We start from the raw sequence: 19,060 nt of genomic DNA on the forward strand, positions 1-19,060 counted from the left end.
TGCTTTGGCCTCCCTGAGCGTCTCGCCAGACGGGACGGGAAAACAGAAAAGAGGACGACCGGCAGAGCGACGTCTGTTGGCTGGGGCATGAAAGAGAATTCTCCCCCTCCCCTTGTACTCCTCTCCTCCCCTTCTCTTCCTTTTCCAGCGACGGGAAGGCGGGGGCTCACTGGCCGCCGCCGCCCCATGCGACGCCCAGGCTGGCGGCGCCCCCGGTGGGCTCCCCGTGACTCCTGGCCCCTCTTGTCATGCTTGTGGTTTGGGACGAGGCGGCGAGTCCGTGCGCCAAGAAAAGCCGAGCGCCCTCGAGCCCCGCCGCAGAACCCGGACAGCGCGAGCACCAGGCACCGGCTGCCTCTAACTACGCCCAGACGCTGCTTTGCTCGCAGCTCATTGGAGCGAGCGAGACGGGGCCGCTGCTGCCAGACCCTTGGCAAGGCAAGGCAAGGCAAGGCAAGGCACGGAGCAGGCACAGAGGCCGAAGCCCCTCATCCCGCCAAGCGCCTTTGGCCACCAGGGGCAGAAGGAGCATCCCGCCGCCCGAGGCCAGACGACCGAGCCTTACTGTAGTCCCACCTCTGCCCCCTTGGAGCTAGCCGGTGGCGCTTACCCGGTCCTCTTTCCTCCGCAGCAGGTGGCTCCGCGTCGCGATGGGTCGAGGGACGGTGCAAATGCTGCTGCTCTTGGGGCTCCTGCACTGGGGCCCTGGCGGGGAGGGCAGGAAGAGCTGGAGGCGGCGTGGACCGCAGCAGCAGCCCGCCGCGGCGGCCCGAGAGCGAAGCGAAGCGGCTGGGCAGCCGGTGGAGAGCTTCCCGTTGGACTTTACCGCTGTGGAGGGGAACATGGACAGTTTCATGGCTCAGATCAAGAGCCTGGCGCAGTCGCTGTACCCTTGTTCCGCGCAGAATCTGCACCAGGAGCTGAGGCTTCACTTGCTTCTGAACAGCTCGGTCACCTGCAACGACGGCAGTCCAGCGGGGTGAGTGTAGATGCCAAACTTGCTGCGCCTCGTCTCTTTCTGTTTCATTCAATTGCCAGTTTTCTTCCTGGATCCTATGCAGAGTAGAAAAAGAGAACTTTTCATGGAATGCTTCTTCGTGGGCTTTGCTTCATGTGCCTTCATTTGTATATAGCTTAATTACAGATTGCGGATCTGTATCCTCCAGTTTATCTTTTTTTTTTCCTTGCCTGAAGTATCTGGAATTCAAAGCGGTACTGCTTGGAGGTGCCTTGATTCACAAATCTTTAACCGAAGGCAGACGAAAACCCTCAAAGTTGGGAGGAAAAGAGAAATTGTCTTCTGGATTTCTGAGATATTGATAACTGACCTGTATTAGACAAATTTACTCTAGTCAAGTGCAAAAAGATCAGAAGTTTGCAGAATGTATTGAAAAGATGTAGAGAGTTTCTCTGGGTTCTAATAAAAATGCAGTTCTCAGACTTTTTAGAGTGAGCTTAGCTCTGGATCAGAACTTAGTGAATTTTCTAAGCAAGCCTGTAGCCTTTGCCTGTATGTGCTTAATGTATGGCTAGTCTCTTCCCTTTTTTCTGAAAGCATCATTTTCCCCCAAGAAGAGATGCTTCAGAGAGCACACAGAACTGTTTGCTATTAATACTTAGTACTTCAAAAGTGCTGAAACAATCCATCCTTAGTGTTTAAGCTTTGCTTCCACCATGTGGCTGTTACTAAGAGCACAGTCAGTAACAGGTGGAATAACTCTTTCCTGCCTGGAAATACTTAGGAATGCTAGGAATTTGTTTAATGCATTTAGTTTGGAGCAAGATGAAAGCCAGCTCAGCCTGGCTCAGAGTCCCTGAGAAGGTCCTTTGATCAGACTCTGTTTGGAGCTCTTCTGACAGCCATCCTGTTTCTTTCTCTTGTTCTTTAACCAAGTATTTTATGTAACTCTCTTGATATTATAATGAGTTGGTGTATCAAAGGGATTGTGGTTGAGCGAGCCAGTCTCCCTAATTAAGTTCACACTGCCTTCTATTTGTTTTTATTTTAGCTACTACCTCAAAGAATCAAAAGGCAGCAGAAGATGGCTTCTATTCTTGGAAGGTGAGATTGAGTTTTCTTTAATTTTATTTTGAGTTTTAAAGCAAAGTTCAATGATTTCAGACCCTTTAGGCTAAAAAATTTAAGAGATGACAAAGTAACATCCCAGCTGCTTTCTTCAAAAATTTGTGACGAATATTAATATGTGCTGGCTGCTTTCTTTGCAACCAATGTCTTCATCCTTTCATCCTCACTGCCATTGTTGCACATGTCCTTATGTCTTGCAAACTTATGACAGTCTAATTAGTCCAATAATTCTAATCAGTGCTACATATAGGAATAAATGTTGCTGAGTTCCATGAAACCTATCCATAGGTGTTCTAACCTGGTGCACTTCATACACACTGAGTACAATTTCCAAAATCACCACTCAGCAACGCAATGTCTGAAGGGCACCAGAAAGTAGAAGAACGGTACATGACTCTTGTTGCCTTAGTAATCAATCCATTTCTTCTGTTTGCTTGTACTTTAATTTTATCTATCCTTGTAATTTCTACATTTTGCTGCATTTATTCAGTAAGCCTGTGAATTTGGAAATCTTATATGGTTTTTCCTTTTTCCCCACTTCTAATTCATAAGCTTTTCTATTTTATGCCTACGGAGATTTTCAATCATCCAGGTCATGGTTGTCCCATAGGTGCTTTTCCAAAAGGCAATTGATTTTCTGGGGTTTTTTTTCCTTGAAAACATTTTGCTTCTCTTCTTCTTTAGTTCTAACTGAATGGTGGAAAATGAAAGGTGGAACCTTCTTGGGACTGGAGGTTGTCCACCCTAAAAATAAAACATCCAGACACAAATTGAACTATGTGGTTTGTGAAGGGGATTGCAGCGAGACATGTGCAGATTTGTACATTAAGGAGACAAAACAACCATTTCACAAACACATAGCACAACACAGGAAAACAAACCCATCAGGACATGATTAAGAAGTCCATCTGAAAGACAAAGATCACTCTTTGAAGACAGCAAAGTCCAAATTCTGGACAGAAAGGACCCTTTTTGAAAGAGGGTTCAAAGAGGCTACCTATATTGAAATTGAACAGCCCTCAATAGAAGTGGAAGGATCCCACGCCACCTATCTTCTGTTTACAACACAGTCCTTTCTTCAGCAGTCCCAAGAAGGTACCACGCCCATTTGCACACTGGTTCAGGTGAATCTGAGGATGCAGATAAACCCTCAAGCGGCCTCAAAAGAATGGCAGAGAGAGCCTGACAATCAACCTTTAGAGTGCTAAAAGACTAAATGACTGCAAAGATAAAAAATCCTTCCATTCCTCACCACCAATCAGAACTAAAGAAACTTAGATGAAAAGCAAAATGTTTTCAAAGAAAGAAAAAGAAAGAAAGAAAGAAAGAAAGAAAGAAAGAAAGAAAGAAAGAAAGAAAGAAAGAAAGAAAGAAAGAAAGAAAGAAAGAAAGAAAGATCCTTTTGGAAAAACACCTTAGGGACATTTCTATTTTGAAAACCATCTGTTTGGAAGTAAGTCCCACTAAGTTCAATACAATTTTGTTTCAGATAAAAACAGTTAGGATAACAACATTATGCTACTTTGGAAGAAATGATCAACTTTTGCCTGAGGATTACCATTGTGATTTTTTTTACATTTGCTATTCAGATAAACAAGATGTGATAAACTAGAGATGTCAAGTAGTTCTAATTTCAAGAATCTTGTCAAAAATCCTGCATTTTCTACCTAGGAAGCCTTTAGTTTTTCATCACTACCCTCAAAGCATACAATTTAATCTAATAAGGGAAAACAGATGTGCATGTGTGTGTGTAATATATATATTACACACGGACTAAAGGCAGAGTCAAGTTTTCATGGTTATGACCTGAAAGTAAATCCTATTGAAACTAATTGGATTTATTGGATTTGCATCCATGGATCCTATCCTAAGGAATGAATGTGCCTGTTGTGTGCCCTGTAAAGAGCAGAACTATCTTTACTGGCATTTGATTACTCAGTCAGAAAATAATAAAGCAATCCTATTTCACTTGGATCACTTCCAGATAAGAGAAATAAGAGAAAAAGTTAATACTTTGAAACATACTTTGAAAGCTGAATGAAGACATGATTTATAAGGAAGAAATTCAAGACAGAACACACTGTATTATGAAAAAAATAGTAATCTGCCAATGAAACCAATGGGTTGCTCATTACTTTTACAGTAGATGTTAAAAAGATGGCAAAAGTGTATAAAATATGTATTGAATAGGACAGGACTGCATTGTAGTTTACTACAATGCAGTCCTGTCCTATTCAATACATATTTTCATATTAACAGGAAGTTAATATTGCTATGTTCAGATTATTGCAAAGGAAGTTTGCATAATTTGACAAGTTTAAGATCTTGATCAAATTAGATTCTATGATTATTTTATGTGGGATTCTATATAGCTTCTAAAATATATCTATCTGATCCATAAATTTATATAGGAAAAATAATATCAAGTGTTATAAAATAATTTTATGACTAATTCCATCAAGCATCTATTTCATAAATCACAGCTTAAAATTATGTGAATTAGTGATACAGGAAACAATTACTGAGGTATCATCATCATTATTATTGTTATTGGATGCAGGAGGCTGGTATTGCTTCAGCAGAGAGAATTGCAACTCTCGTTATGAAACAATGAGGAGATTAATGAGCTCGAAGGATTGGCCCATTACCAGAACTGGTAAATATTTTGTTCCAATAAGTCTGAGATTTACATTGTGAATTATATATTGTTTCTGCTGTCTACATAAATGCATTCTCTCTCTCTCTCTCTCTCTCTCTCTCTCTCTCTCTCTCTCTCTCTATATATATATATATATAATAATGTATTATATATATATATATATATATATATATATATATATATATATATATATATATATATATATAATGTATATTCGATTATTTATTTGGAATAAATAATGTTTGCTTTATTCACTATGCAGAGTGTTTTTTAAAAAAACAGATAACATACTAAAATCAAAATAATGCATGCTATTATTTTGAATTTTAATAGAAAGAAGCCTCCAATGCAAAATCTCCTTTTCATTCTTTGCAAAGCATATCTTCTTCTATAAATTTAAGAGAATGGGAAATATTTGAGTAGCATCCTAGAGCTGGAAAAGGCCATTGCAGTCATTAAATTTATCCCTCTGTTTAGAGTAGTGATTCAAACTGATATATTGTTGACAGATAGCTAGTAGAAACTCATGTTGTAAAAGAAAACCCACCACCTCTCTGATTAATTGGTTCCATTGACAATTGTAATTGGTTCCACTGTTGTTATTTTTTTCAATCAGAAGCTGCCTCCCTCCATAACTTAAATCTATAATCTGCTGTCTTCCAGAATGGTGTGGAATAGAAATGCGAGTGTTAGATTACACAACTAAGTTTTGACACTTCTGTTGCAAGCAGGACTTAATCTGAAATATTTTTTTATGTTAGAGAGCAATATTAATCTCAGATCTAACTGGCTCTGGAAGGAGTGAGAGTAATAACTAGATGGATGTATCCCCTCTCTTGCTACACCACATGCAGATCCCCAAATCTGTGCTACAGGAGTGAAGCAAGAGGGGAAAAGGGACCCAGTTTCCGCTTTGCCAATATGGGTATGAAGCAACAGGGCTTTAAATAAAGTAAAAGATCAAATTCTTGTACAATTTTCCTCTTTCATTAATTATAGGGATTTGTAATGAACTATTAAAAAAAAGAGAGACAGGCCTAATAAATAGATTTTACTACAAATCTCTAGAGGACTGCACAGCCTCTATGGCTTCAGCATCTACACTGATGTTCATTGAAGTTGGAGAAGGATCCCCAAGAATGCTAAGAGACCATTGGCTGTCCTTATATGGCATGTTTAGTTATCATAGAACAAAGGTTTAGAAATGGAGATTGGTTAATTTTTGCTGGTTCACCAATACTTCTTTCCTGCCAAGCTTAATAATCAGTTATGCTCAAAGTATTCAGAATGCTGTAATTTTCCTTTGTTCCTTACTTAGATTAGTCTGTGTTCTTTACTTCTAAACATGCTTAAGTTTTACTTAAGTATTTGTATGTGTTTAGGTTTTCCACTACGTAAGCTTATCTGTTTAGACCAAAAAGAAAAATTATTTCAAACATTAGTGATATAGGTTCTATTTTTCTATACATGAAGTACAAAAATGAAGTATTAAATCTAATATTTTCCTATCTTAGTCTGAAATATTTTTACTGTGAATATTGCATCCTTTCAGATGCTCTGGCATATATACCTGCAAATGTTGGGTTTTTTTTAACCATCTGTCGTTGAATTAATGCTGAATGTTCTCTGTTTTTTGCGTGAAGGATATTTTTCTCTATGTGTTAGTATGTATATTTTTTTCCATCTACAGGAACAGGCATTTTGTCATCACAACCAGAAGAAAATCCTCATTGGTGGAATGCAAATATGGTGTAAGTAGAATAAACAGCTGTGGGAGTTGAATGGAATAGTCAAGCAAAAATAAACAAGATAGAAGAACAGTAAACTAGGGGAAAGGAGAACTTAGCCTGCATATGAACAAACAAAGGACTGGAGTTTGCAAGTTGTAATGTTCCTATAAAAAAAGTACGAGTAGAAATTACAAATGAAAATAAATGAGAATAATGAGGAAACAGAATGGATTGTTAGTGCATTAAGAAAGTCTTCCAGAACAATCCAAAGACTGCGGGGAGGGAAAAATCCTGATGGTGAGATCTGAAGTTCTGCCTCATTCATGCCAGTAAGGCAGAAGTTCTGTAGGTGGGTAGGCTGGAAGGGCAAAACAATGTTAGCCTGAGATCTTTGTATTCCTCCCTTATTCTATGACTGTGTTAGAAACACCACTGCTAGATCTTTAATGCAGAATGGCTTGGCTATAATGGAGAAGCCAGTGAGGATGGATTTCATTCTCTGTCTGCACTTCTCTGATGAACTGTAGTCTTAGATATTTTCTATAATAGTAATAACTGACCCAACTGATTATGTGCCATCAAATTGGTGTTAGTTCTTAGCAAAACTATACAGAGTTTCTCCAGCAAATAAATTCACACTAAGCCTTTTAGAAAGGTAATATAGTTCCATGTCAATAGAACTTCTGGCTAGGATGATTGGATAGCAGACTTAGGAAATAAAAGTAAATATCAGAGGATAGCCATTAATCTGAAAGCCCACTTTACATATTTAAATGCTGTTAGAATGGCTGATTAGGATTAGAATGGCTGTTCTGTTCATTGGGATATTTTTTTTCCTTATGTGACATTGTTTTTAGACAGCAGGGACATTCTTTGACCAAGAGTAATGTCTAATTCAAAAAGCATCTAGACTAATTAATGTGTAGCTATCAACTAAGATGATGTTGATAGCTTCAGTGGAGCACAATACAGGGGAAAGTAGAAACAGAATCAGAACAGTGGCATTTGCCATGCAGATCTATGAATTTTAAAATTACTGAACGTTTTCCATGCTTGCCACAAAAGTAAGAATAAAGCTTCTATTCTTAAACATATATTGGAAACGCACTAAACTTTGACCAAGTGCAGCTCCCTGGCATTTAGCTCCAAATGTTAGAGGAATTTTCATTTCATTTCATTTCATTTCATTTCATTTCATTTATTTTGATGCTTCATGCCCTGGGATATCAGTTGTATAAAATGCTGGTACCATCAGATCTGAGTGAGCCAAGCTTAAACGATTTTCTCTTATCGCTCTTAGGGTTTAATTTGCTGGACTTTTACTCTTGTCTTACCCCTCCATGCATATCAAAAGAATATTGGTGCTCAAGGACATCTGTTCTCTTGCAGTTTCATCCCATATTGCTCAAGTGATGTCTGGAGTGGAGCCTCTGCCAAAACTGAGAAAAGTGAGTGCTTCTGACAGGCTCTTGCTGCCAAACAGGCATTATGCATTAAAGGAATCTGGCCTGAATTCTCTACAGTTGTGCAAAGGAAGAAAGGATGCTTGCCAGCGGGCAGGAAGAAATAATAAATATCCTCTAGATAATGCATCCGCTTGCAAGCCCTGCTTTGTCACGGTTCAGAACCCCACATGGGAGTAACTGAGCAACAGCCTGAGGGAAATGGTTGCATCTCAAGAGTCTGAGCAACTGTTTCATTTAGCTAAACTTGAAATAAGGAAAGACCAAATGGTGTCCGGACTTCCAAATGGAATCGAGAAAGTTCTTGATATCTGTGCATGCGCTTGAAGGCCATCATCATCTAGATCTATCACAGATATGGCATGGGAAGGCACTGTGTGGCCAGAAACATCCATCTGGATGTTGTTGATATAAGTGATAAACATTTGCTCTCTTGACTGACTAAAGCAGAGCTTTGGGCAGTTGGGACTTTTTAACATACTGACTCAATAGATAAAATATGGACCTTTTGTATTTCTCTTTCCAGAACTTTATATTCTCCTTAGGACTCCTACCTTCCATTTGGCGTCAGTAGCTGACATTCCAGATTCCTGGATATTGACCATCTTCCCAGTTTTCCATTTGTATGGAAAACAACTGAGGAACTTCTGACATCTTCAGTGTTGCCTTAAATGCAGATTGATGTATGGTATCACAAGCCCCTCTGTTGTTTTTCATGCAAAAAATGAAGAGACGCTCTCCCTAAGCATGAACAACCATTCCTGACTATATCCTTGCTAAAGTCACCTCAAGAACAATTTCTCTCTCTATAGTTCTATTCTACTTTCTACAATAGGATGTAGTCTTCTCTAGGATGCACTTCTCTTTCATCATAAGATATCCTTTATGTTGACTGAAGTTCATCATTTGAAATTGATTGAAACTCTATTTTCTCTTTTAATTCGGTCTAGTTTTTTTTTAAGGTTTAAATTTTTTTTAGAAAAGATGTAAAGTAATTAGCCTGGCTCACATGTTGCAACGAGTCATCATATAGCTGGGTTGATTCTGGCATAGAGTTATTTGTGACTCTAATTACTGTGGTTTGTAAAGATTTTACACAGTATGGAAGACCAGGTTGTTGTTGGTTTTTGCTAAATCAGAGATGTTCTATGAATCCAATCCCAGTTTCCAATGGTAACATTTGGTCTCAGTTAGCAGTGATCATGTGCTAGGTATTCTAGCAGGGGAAAAACAATAGCTATCTCCTGTAGTTGGATGCAGGTTAAGTGAAAGCAGAGGTTAGCAATTGCCAAAGCATGCTACAATCTTTCTCAACAGGATCTTCCCATAGATGCTACCTTTTTCTGTCCTCTGTTCTATTCTTCCAATGTTTGGATGGGGAACTTGTAGCTTCTGGATTTGCTGAACCTCAGCTCCCAGCTATTGAAGCTGTCATGGCCAAGTTGAGAGGTGTTGAGAATTGGAAGTCCAGCAATATTTGAAGCCCTACAAGTTCTGCTTTCCTGAAACGGGAGAGATATATACCATAATTCAGATTCCCTGCTGTGGATAGAGGTCCATCTCGCTGCTATTTTTTAAAGAATCTTTTCCCAGAATTCTGTTCTTTCTTTAATCAGCTTATAAAACATGCACTTGGAAGGTAAGGCAAATAAATGTTCAGAAAACTAGTCCTAAACATGAAAGAACATGAAAGGGAGAGATTGTCCAGTTTGTCAAACTCAACAAATAAATGAAAGAATTTAGATCTGAAGCATGCTAACAAACTTGCAATATTTGCTAGGTTCACTTTTCCACTGAACACTCATTAGTAACTTATGGTATAAAAGTATATTTTTCAATATTAATTACTCCATATCTTCAGTGAGAATAGCAAAAAATCTTAGCCAGTTTTACTTACTATAATTTTTTTCATCTCCCCTCTCTTCATCTCCTACAGATGAATTTGTCTTCATGGGTGCTCTCATCATACAAGAAGTTGTAAAGGAATTATTGGGGAAAGGCCTTGGAAATGCCAAGGTGTTGCTGTTGGCAGGAAGCAGGTATATGTCTGTTTATGAAAACACATCTAATAAATATATGCTTGTGGGTTGGAGAAGGATGTTAATAAAACATTTCAAAAGTAAATATAGAAAAATAAATAATAAAAGCAAACTTTTAAAGTAAAAGATGCAATTCAGGGATACCCAGGGGTGGGATTCAAAATTTTTAACAATGGGTTCTGTGGGCGTGGTTTAGGTGGTGGGCATGGCTTGGTGGTCATGTTATTGGCTGGGTGTGGCCAATACAATATCACTCACATCAAGGCACGCATCTCCTTGCCTGGACTCTTGTGAATGTGGGGATGCAGCAATAGTCGTAAGTGTGAAAAATGGTCATAAGTCACTTTTTTCAGTGCCATTGTAACTTTGAATAGTTACTCCAAAAAAGCAAAGTACCAGCAAAGGAGGGGGGAAAAACTCCAGAGAAGTTCCTGAGACAGGAAGTCTACTCCTGCCAAGAATGTAATAAGGGCTAACAGAGAGGCAGTTTCTGTAAGCAACACCAGAATGTTTCCTTCCTTACAGGATTAGGCCAGTAATTTCTTCTAACAACCGGTTCTCTGAACTGCTTAGAATGTTAACAATCGGTTCTAGCGGATAGGTGCGAACTAGTAGAATCCCACCCCTGGTGATACCTATAAATAACCACAATGACTAACTGTACTTGTTGAAATGTCCACATAGACAAAGTAGGGGTTTTTTTGGTCTGAATATAAAATCAATCAGCTCCAGGAGAGATTTTTTGGGGTAGGGTGTTTCACAGGTGGAGCACAATCTTCAAAACCTGCCTTGACGATAATTGTCCACTTAATTTTAAGGTGCTGGGATCAACCTACAAAATCTGTTCCCTCATGTTTTTTCTCATATGATAAAATCATTTTTGAAGCCATTCTACAAATGCCCTCCCATGATAAGCATTCAATGGAAGCCATGATGAGCTCACAGATCTTGTGCCACCATACAAATGATAACAATTTCTATCAGTTATTTGTACAATGTTATGATACCATTCTTATGCAGCAGTGCAGTGAGTTGCCACCTGGAACGGGCTTTTTCAGTATCCATTCTAGAATGCCTTCTCAATAAAGTACTCTCAGTTGTCTTTTCAGAACCAAAGGCATTTTTATTTTCTCCAGTTAAAACTATTGTTTAATCAGTGCTTAAAGAGATATGCTGCTTAGAAACTATTTGTGTGGTTTTTAATGCATTGTAAATGGCCCAAAGAATGAACAAACGAATAAGCAATTAAACTTGGTATTTAATTAACATTAATTGATGTGATGTGATAGACCTTGCCTACAAGCCATGGTTCTGCAGGCAACAATACGGAGGAGTTCTGCTTCAAAGACTTGACTTGTCATTGCAGTGCTGGTGGAACAGGAGTCCTCTTGAATGTGGATCGAGTGGCTGAACAGCTGGAAGAGCTGGGATATCCTGGGATTCAGGTCCGTGGTCTTGCAGACTCTGGCTGGTTCTTGGATAATAAACAATATCGTAGGACAGACTGCATTGATACCATAACCTGCGCCCCCACAGAAGCCATCAGGAGAGGAATTAGGTACTGAAGTTTTTAACATATTTCCTGGAAATCTAAAATGAAAGAGACATTAAGTGAAACTTTCCCTTGATAGTTAACATGAGCTACAGTCTTCAGAGATGCTAAATAATATTCATGAAATGTGGTGTTCTGACCCAAGCCTCGTTCAAATCAAACAAACGCAAAACAGAGATGAAAGCAAAATCTTTTTAATGCATCTCTGTGAATTCCATTCATTCACATTAAAATGCTATTAAAACTAATTGTCCCAGATAAGAGCAAGCCCTGTCAAGGTTGTGCAAGGCTGCCAAGAACACAAGATAAATTGCCAGGAAATATTCAAAGCCAAAAGTCTCCGAAAACAAACCAGGATAAACCGAAATTCCACGATAACTTGAACTGTAAGAACTTCCTTGCTTCCTGCAAAGAATCCCACCTCTGAGAGCTGGCTTTTATCCCTTAAGGGAGGGCCATCACCTTGCAGCCTTACTCCCGAGTCGCCCAGGCTGCTGCAGCTGCTCTTTCCTTCGAGCAGCCCTGCATGCACGCGCACTGGGCACAGGCTCCTTGGGGTCCTCTGCATCACTGCTACCAGGCTTCACAAGCTCTGAAGGCAGCCTCCCACTCTCTGGTAGTCCTGGTCCCATCCCTGCATCACACGCAGGCCCCTGAACCGAATCCTCACTCTCTGAGACATCAGCCGTCCACACCTGCTGCCAGCGAACCACAACATGTGGTTGTGTAGAAAGTACATAGTAAACATTCTAGTAATCTATCAATAGACAGAGAAACTGAAGGTGTATTTCATTCCAGCAAGCACCACATGATGGGGTGAGCTCCTTTTCTCACCCCAGCTCCTGCCATCCTAGCTGCTTGAAAGCATGCAAATGTGAGTAGATAAATAGATACAACTTTGGTGGGAAGGTAACAGCGTTCCATGCGTCTTCAGTGTATAGTCATGCTGGCCAAATGACCACAGAAAGGTCTTTGGACATTGCTGCCTCCCTCTGCTAGGAAACGAAGATGAGCACTGCTCCCTAGAGTCAGACTCAACAGAACAGAGGAAAACTTTACCTTTTAACTTTTTAAAAATACATACATTTTCAATGTGTGGTTTGTCTGCCCTCTACTGTCCATTGTTTTTGGAATTTACATACTAATAAAGGATAAACTTTATAGCTCAGGGTTGATGTGAGGGGTTCTTGGTGCTCTCTGAGCACTGATGATATTACCTAGTTTGGATAATGAAACATCTCCAAGAAAACAAGCAAATTCAGAGAGCGCCAAGGACCCCTCATCATTTACATACTCTTGCATCTCAATCCCAAATATTCTATATAGCATAATTAACTATTTTTGTAGAATGAATTTGGGTAATTAACTCCAGCTATTTTTTTTTAACTCTCAGATATTGGAATGGACTTGTTCCTGAACGCTGCAAAATGCAGTTTAGAGAAGGAGAAGAATGGAATTGTTTCTTTGGCTATAAAATTTATCCTACTCTCCGATGTAAGTGTGCTAGTAAAGGCCTGTTGCTGTGTGATATCTGAAATGCATTTCAGACAAATTCTCCTTATCTATATAATTAATACTAACTGGTTGTTATTAAGTATTGCTAGTATTGTCAGCCAGGTAAATGTTTTGTTTTAGTTAATTATGTGATTTTTACATTTTTCATTGATTTGCTGAATATAAATAAATATTCATATTACTTTAATACCTCAGTGTAAAAAGGATGTGTTTGGGGAATGTTAGACTATTTTAATTGACTATTTTAACTGAAGAAAGTGTGGAGTAATTTTCCAGAGACATCTACAATTTAGCAAATAAAGACTACCATGTGATTAGATAAAAATGGTTTCAACAGTAAATGCATAAGAAAATGTTACATGGCATACCAGGATATACCAAAAATCGTCCTTAATTTTTTGTTTCTCTTTCTAAAATTTCCATACACTAATCTAATCCATTCTTGGTTACTTAGTTCAGTTAAGCCAGTAATTTAATCACTTAAGCCAGTAAGTTTATAGCCCTATTAGTGATGCTATTAGTACTAAATTCTTCTTTGTATAGGTCCTGTTTTTGTGGTGCAGTGGCTGTTTGATGAAGCTCAACTCACTGTGGACAATGTACATTTGACTGGCCAGCCTGTACAGGAAGGACAGTGGGTTTATATCCAAAACCTGGGCCGTGAATTGAGGAATACTCTCAAAGATGTGACGTTAGTTTTGTTTCATGTTTCAAAATTTCCATTTAAGGACATTTCCTTTCCTGGGATCTAAGAATTTTATCTTAAATTTTTTCAATGATATGTCACATTATTAAACACTAGACTTGTATGGTTAAATTTTTTTGCTTATATTGCTGTTCATGGGAGTCAGCAGTGCATCTCAGGCCTTTTACTCTGTTAAAATTAAGATAAGGACAGTGCCTTTATATTCCTGTCACATGACTCAATTGCTTTCTCATGACAGAAGTATTCACAATACCCAGTCACAAGAGATAATGAAATTAAATCTGTGGTGACTTAGCTTCTGTGTGGTATGTTAAGAATAGTGCTTCAAAGCAATTCAAGTCTGAGATCTAAGCTTCCTACATCTAGCAAGTTATATACTGTATTTTTCGGCCTATAAGACGCACCTTGATTTAGAGGAGGAAAACAAGAAAAAAATCGTGTTTTGCGTTCCATGCGTCCCGTTTTTGCCCTCCCCAGCGTCTAGAAACACTCTACAGGCCAAAAATGTGCCCGTTTTTGGCCTCCCAAAGCGTCTGAGCATCCTGATTTCGGCCTCTCTGACACTAGGAAGGCAAAAACAGGACCCCCAGAGGCTTCCGGATGCCAAAATCAGGTGCATTTTTGGCCTGCGGAGTGCTTTTGGACACCGGGGAGGGCAAAAATGGGACACGCAGAGGCTTTGGGAAGCCAAAAATGGGCCCGTATTCACTATATAAGATACACAGATATTTCCACCCACTTTTGGGGGGTAGAAAAGTGCACCTTATACTCCAAAAAATATGGGTAGATACATACCTTTATTGCAGCAATATGCCTAAATTCTACTAGGTATTCTAAAACTTCAAGTTGTTAAAAAAGACATACCAAAATGTTTCTTTTTCTATCACATTGATTTTATGACTTTCCCCCCTTCTCATTCAGAGCCAGTTTTGCTCCAGCTTGTTTGTCCCATGAGATCATAACACGCAAGTAAGTATGCAGAATGGAAAGGTGCACCTTCCTGTTTTCTCACTTCTCTATCAAATGAAAGTCATTCACTATTTATTAAGAAAGTCTGGTTAAATCAGCAGTGAGCAGAAAATACACTGAAATCTATAGTATGTTTGTAGATTTCTGGGTAATTTACATTTATAAGCATTTATGATTACCAGAGGTGACATAAATTACCCCACGACTTTTAACCAGGTTGCTAAAAATAAGAAAAAGTGGGATAGACAGAATTGATCTTTTTCTCCAAAAAAACTAAATATAGTTTGGATACTGAGAATAAATGACTGGTTTGAGAAGCTCCCCTTTTTGCATTCTGCTATTAGATGTCTACTTTGAGTAACTGTTTTATAGTAAACATCAGTGGATCTTGAGCTGTCTTGGGAAAAGAGCAAAAAGTAAAATCCAGAAAGTGAAATTCTGCCTCTCCTTCTCTGGAATACTTCTGACTTTCTAGAATGTTAGAAAACTATATTTTGAGCATATAAATTATATATATAAACAAAGCAGATCATCCAATTTTTGGAACTTCTAGTAACCTGTGTAAATTGATTCTGTATTATTTTGATTCTCATACATTGTCATGTATGTTTCAGATAGACTGAACCTTTTTTTTTGTTGCTACCTCATATCCCATGACTGTTCAGAAGCACAGCTGAAAGTTCTAATGTCAGCTGGCTCTCTAGAGTTATGCCTATATTGTGATTAGTCACCTATAAAGTAATGTTCTAAGTAACATGCAAATTGTCACACGTTTTCATCTATATGGGTTGCTTTTTCAGTCACTGGACAGACATCCAAGTGAAAGGGACCTCTTTGCCCCGAGCTCTGCACTGCTGGGATCGCAGTCTACATGACAGCAATAAGAATGGGAAAGTCCCATTAAAAGGCTGCCCGGTCCATCTGATTGACAGCTGCCCGTGGCCACATTGTAACCCATCATGCCCTACCATCCGGGACCAGTACACCGGCCAAGAGATGAATGTGATCCAATTTCTCATGCATATGGGTTTTGATGTGCAGAAGATGGCACAGCAGCAAGGGCTGGAACCCAGTAAACTCCTAGGGATGCTGAGCAGTGCTAGCTAGAAGTGTATTCTCTTAGCGACAATGGCTTGACTCTTTAGGCACCCAAACTTTCTGCCTTCTTTGCTCACGTACAGCACATAAACATGTACAGAGACAAGTAGCCAAACTAATGCACATAGCTCTTGCACAATTAGCCTATCAGGATCAAATGGACAGAATCTCATCTACCCACTTAAATGAAGCATTACCTCCACATTACTGCCAAGCAGTACCTCTGTTCACAAGGACAATCTACAGGAAGTAATGGGTGCCTAGAAACTCCATCTTCAAGAATGCATAAGGGCCTTCCTGCATTTTGTCATTTCCAAGGCATTTCTAGGCCATAGAGTGACTTTGGGGATGGGTGGGAGCACTGAATTATTCTCCCATCAGAAGGGAAGATATGACCATGAGGACTTCCTGGAGCCAGCAGCTCACCATGTAAGATACTGTACAAAGCACAGTGGCTACAAATGGATCTACCATGTATTCTATTTACTTTTGTATTGTTTTATAAAATGATTTTATTACTTGACTTTTAAAAGAAATAAGCAAGAAATATAAAATTAATGATATTGTTTTGTAACATATTTTTTAAATAATGAAGAAAACAGCTTATGCTATTTTGGCAATGTGAAAATATTTATTTTAATATGTAAATGCTATTTATAAGGGCTGATCCAAGACATGCTCACATGTTGTAAAGTTGTAAATACTTTCTTGGAAAGGTTTTCCTTGTGAACACATATGTGTGGGAGAGGGCAAGGGTCAGCATTGGCATTATTATATTATTATTATTATTATTAAATCCTTATGACTCCCTTTGTACTATGTTCCTTTGTGGAAATGAAATAGCAAAATTATGAGTGAAGGATTCAAGAACTTTTTTCCAATTTAATTTATATGATGTTTGTACCTTTATTCATCTTTTCATTATAGGAAATGCATAAATTTGAGGGAGAGAAGCAAGGGCCACTATGAATAGTGTGAATGCTGATTTAAAGTGGATATGTATGCAGGTAGTCCTTACTTAACAAGAATAATTGGGGCTAGTAACTTGATCCATAGGTGATGTGATTATAAAGCATGATGCCATATGACTACACCGGTTTACAATAACAGTTGTGACAGTCCCAGTTGTCATCATTAAGTGAACCCTGTGCAGTCACAGTATCATGTGATCATGTCATTGCCATATGCAACTTCCTGACGGCTTCCCCATTGACTTTTTTGTTGGAAGCTAGAAGAGAACAGAGAAGAATAAATATGAATTCTATTATTCCCCCTCCCCATGGTAGAGACAACCCTTTGTTAGTCTTGGGCACCAGCAATTGACATAATAGTTCTTCCTAACCTGAGAATTCTGATTGTTGAATTATACACAAGCACCTGTTGTCCAGTTGGCCCAAGACATTTTACTTCTCAAATAAAACAATCCAAATTACACACTTGTGTTAAATGTAAGCCCAATAAAAGATGATGTTATATGTTTTAATGTTATTACAAAACCTGCTCCAAGCAAACCATGATGCTGAAATGAAGACAGGTATGACTGGGTAATCGTACAAATGCCACAATTACATAAAATGCTCACTTGCCCCAGGACATCTGATACACGTACAAAAATCATCCATTGTCATATTCATGTTGCCACTGTTCCCTCCACCAGGCCAATACCATGGCCAATTGGGATGTTGCCTCAAAATTTTAGTTCCACATTTTTATAAAATAATAATATGAATATGTAAAGATCAGAATCTCAAGGGAAAAAAATATGAGTTAAGTATTAAAACAGACCTAATGCTATTTAGTCTCGAAACTTGACCATAATTTATTTATTTATTTATTTGATTTGTCAATTGCTTACAAGATAATAGGTATAAGGATAAACAGTTATGAATACAAGAAATGAGTACATATAAGAAAAAAAAACAAAAAACAATAGGACAGGGACGGTAGGCACTTTGGTGCACTTATGCATGCCCCCTACAGACCTCTTAGGAAAGGGGTAAGGTCAATAGTAGACAGTCTAAGGTTAAAGTTTTGGGGGTTTAGGGAAGAAACCACATAGTCAGGTAGAGTATTCAAGACATTGACCACTCTGTTGCTGAAGTCGTATTTGCTGCAATCAAGTTTGGTGCGGTTAACCTTGAGTTTGTATCTATTGTTTGCTCTTGTATTGTTATGGTTGAAGCTGAAGTATTTGTTGACAGGTAGGACATTGCAATGTATGATATTATGTACTATACTTAGATCGGACCGAAGGTGGCGTAGTTCTAGGTTTTCTAGGTCTAGAACTTCGAGTCTGGTTGCATAAGGTATTCTGCAATGAGTAGAGGAGTGTAGAACTCTTGTGAAATATTTCTGGACTTTCTCAACTGTGTTAATATCAGATACGTAATGTGGATTTCAAACTGATGAGCTGTATTCGAGTATTGGTCTGGCAAATGTTTTGTATGCCCTAGTTAGTAGTGTGATATTACCAGAGAAAAAGCTACATAGGATTAGGTTAACAACTCTTAATGGTTTTTTGGCTATATAGTTACAGCGGGCTCTAGCACTTAGGTCATTTTTTTTTCATTTTTTCATTTTTGTGCTCCACTTCCTCGTCTCTAATATTTTCTAAATGTAAACCTGAAAGTAGAACAAGAAACGATAAGACAAATCTGGGATACTACTACTATGAGGAAATTCAGAAAATAAAAATTTGGGGAGGCTCTCCAATATAAAATGAATGTGTAAATGTGTTGTTGCCACCTAGTGGTAAAGTCAAAAAGTGTTGCGAAAAGTAGTTTCAGGACAGTTGCCATTCTGTGGACTGTACAGGTAATCCTCAACTTGCAACAGTTCATTTAATGACCGTTTAAAGTTACAATGACGCTGAAAAAAGTGACCTATGACTGTTTTTCACACTTATGACTGTTGCAGCATCCCCAGGGTCATGTGATCAAAATTCAGATGTTTGGCAACTGGTTCATACTTATGACAGTTGCAGTTCCCAGGATCACCATTTGCAGCCTTCCGACAAACAAGGTCAGTGAGGAAGCCAGATTCATTTAACAACCATGTTACTAACTTAACAGCTACAGTGATTCATTTAACAACTGTGGCAAGAAAAATCATAAAATGGGGCAAAACTTACTTCACGAATGTCTCACTTAGCAACAGAACTTTTGGGCTAAATTGTGGTTGTAAGTCAAGGACTACCTGTATAGCAAAGACAAAAAGTCAGCAATTCTTTCACCTTACTGAATT

The 19,060-nt window shown here is 38.7% G+C and overlaps 1 protein-coding gene across 1 annotated transcript; it reads left to right on the forward strand.

Annotated features, from left to right (window-relative positions):
- Positions 1-238: 238 nt before the first annotated feature.
- Positions 239-16,631, forward strand: NOTUM (notum, palmitoleoyl-protein carboxylesterase). Its single transcript, XM_026701693.2, has 11 exons — positions 239-979; positions 2,010-2,062; positions 4,647-4,742; positions 6,436-6,496; positions 7,865-7,923; positions 9,875-9,977; positions 11,344-11,535; positions 12,923-13,023; positions 13,588-13,735; positions 14,672-14,719; positions 15,520-16,631. The coding sequence occupies exons 1-11, from the start codon at positions 651-653 to the stop codon at positions 15,824-15,826; spliced, it is 1,497 nt and encodes a 498-aa protein (XP_026557478.1). The 5' UTR covers positions 239-650; the 3' UTR covers positions 15,827-16,631.
- Positions 16,632-19,060: the final 2,429 nt, after the last annotated feature.

Source organism: Pseudonaja textilis, chromosome 2, assembly GCF_049901715.1.
Source record: "Pseudonaja textilis isolate UNSWEBS1 chromosome 2, rPseTex1.2, whole genome shotgun sequence".
Lineage (NCBI taxonomy): Eukaryota > Metazoa > Chordata > Lepidosauria > Squamata > Elapidae > Pseudonaja > Pseudonaja textilis.

What these genes read in the sequence shown, in the direction of transcription:
- NOTUM (XM_026701693.2), top strand. Translation starts at nt 651, where the DNA reads ATGGGTCGAGGGACGGTGCAAATGCTGCTGCTCTTGGGGCTCCTGCAC. An exon ending in TGGTGGAATGCAAATATGGT is followed by an intron (nt 6,497 to 7,864) that starts GTAAGTAGAATA and finishes GTTCTCTTGCAG; the next exon opens with TTTCATCCCATATTGCTCAA. An exon ending in AATACTCTCAAAGATGTGAC is followed by an intron (nt 13,736 to 14,671) that starts GTTAGTTTTGTT and finishes CTTCTCATTCAG; the next exon opens with AGCCAGTTTTGCTCCAGCTT.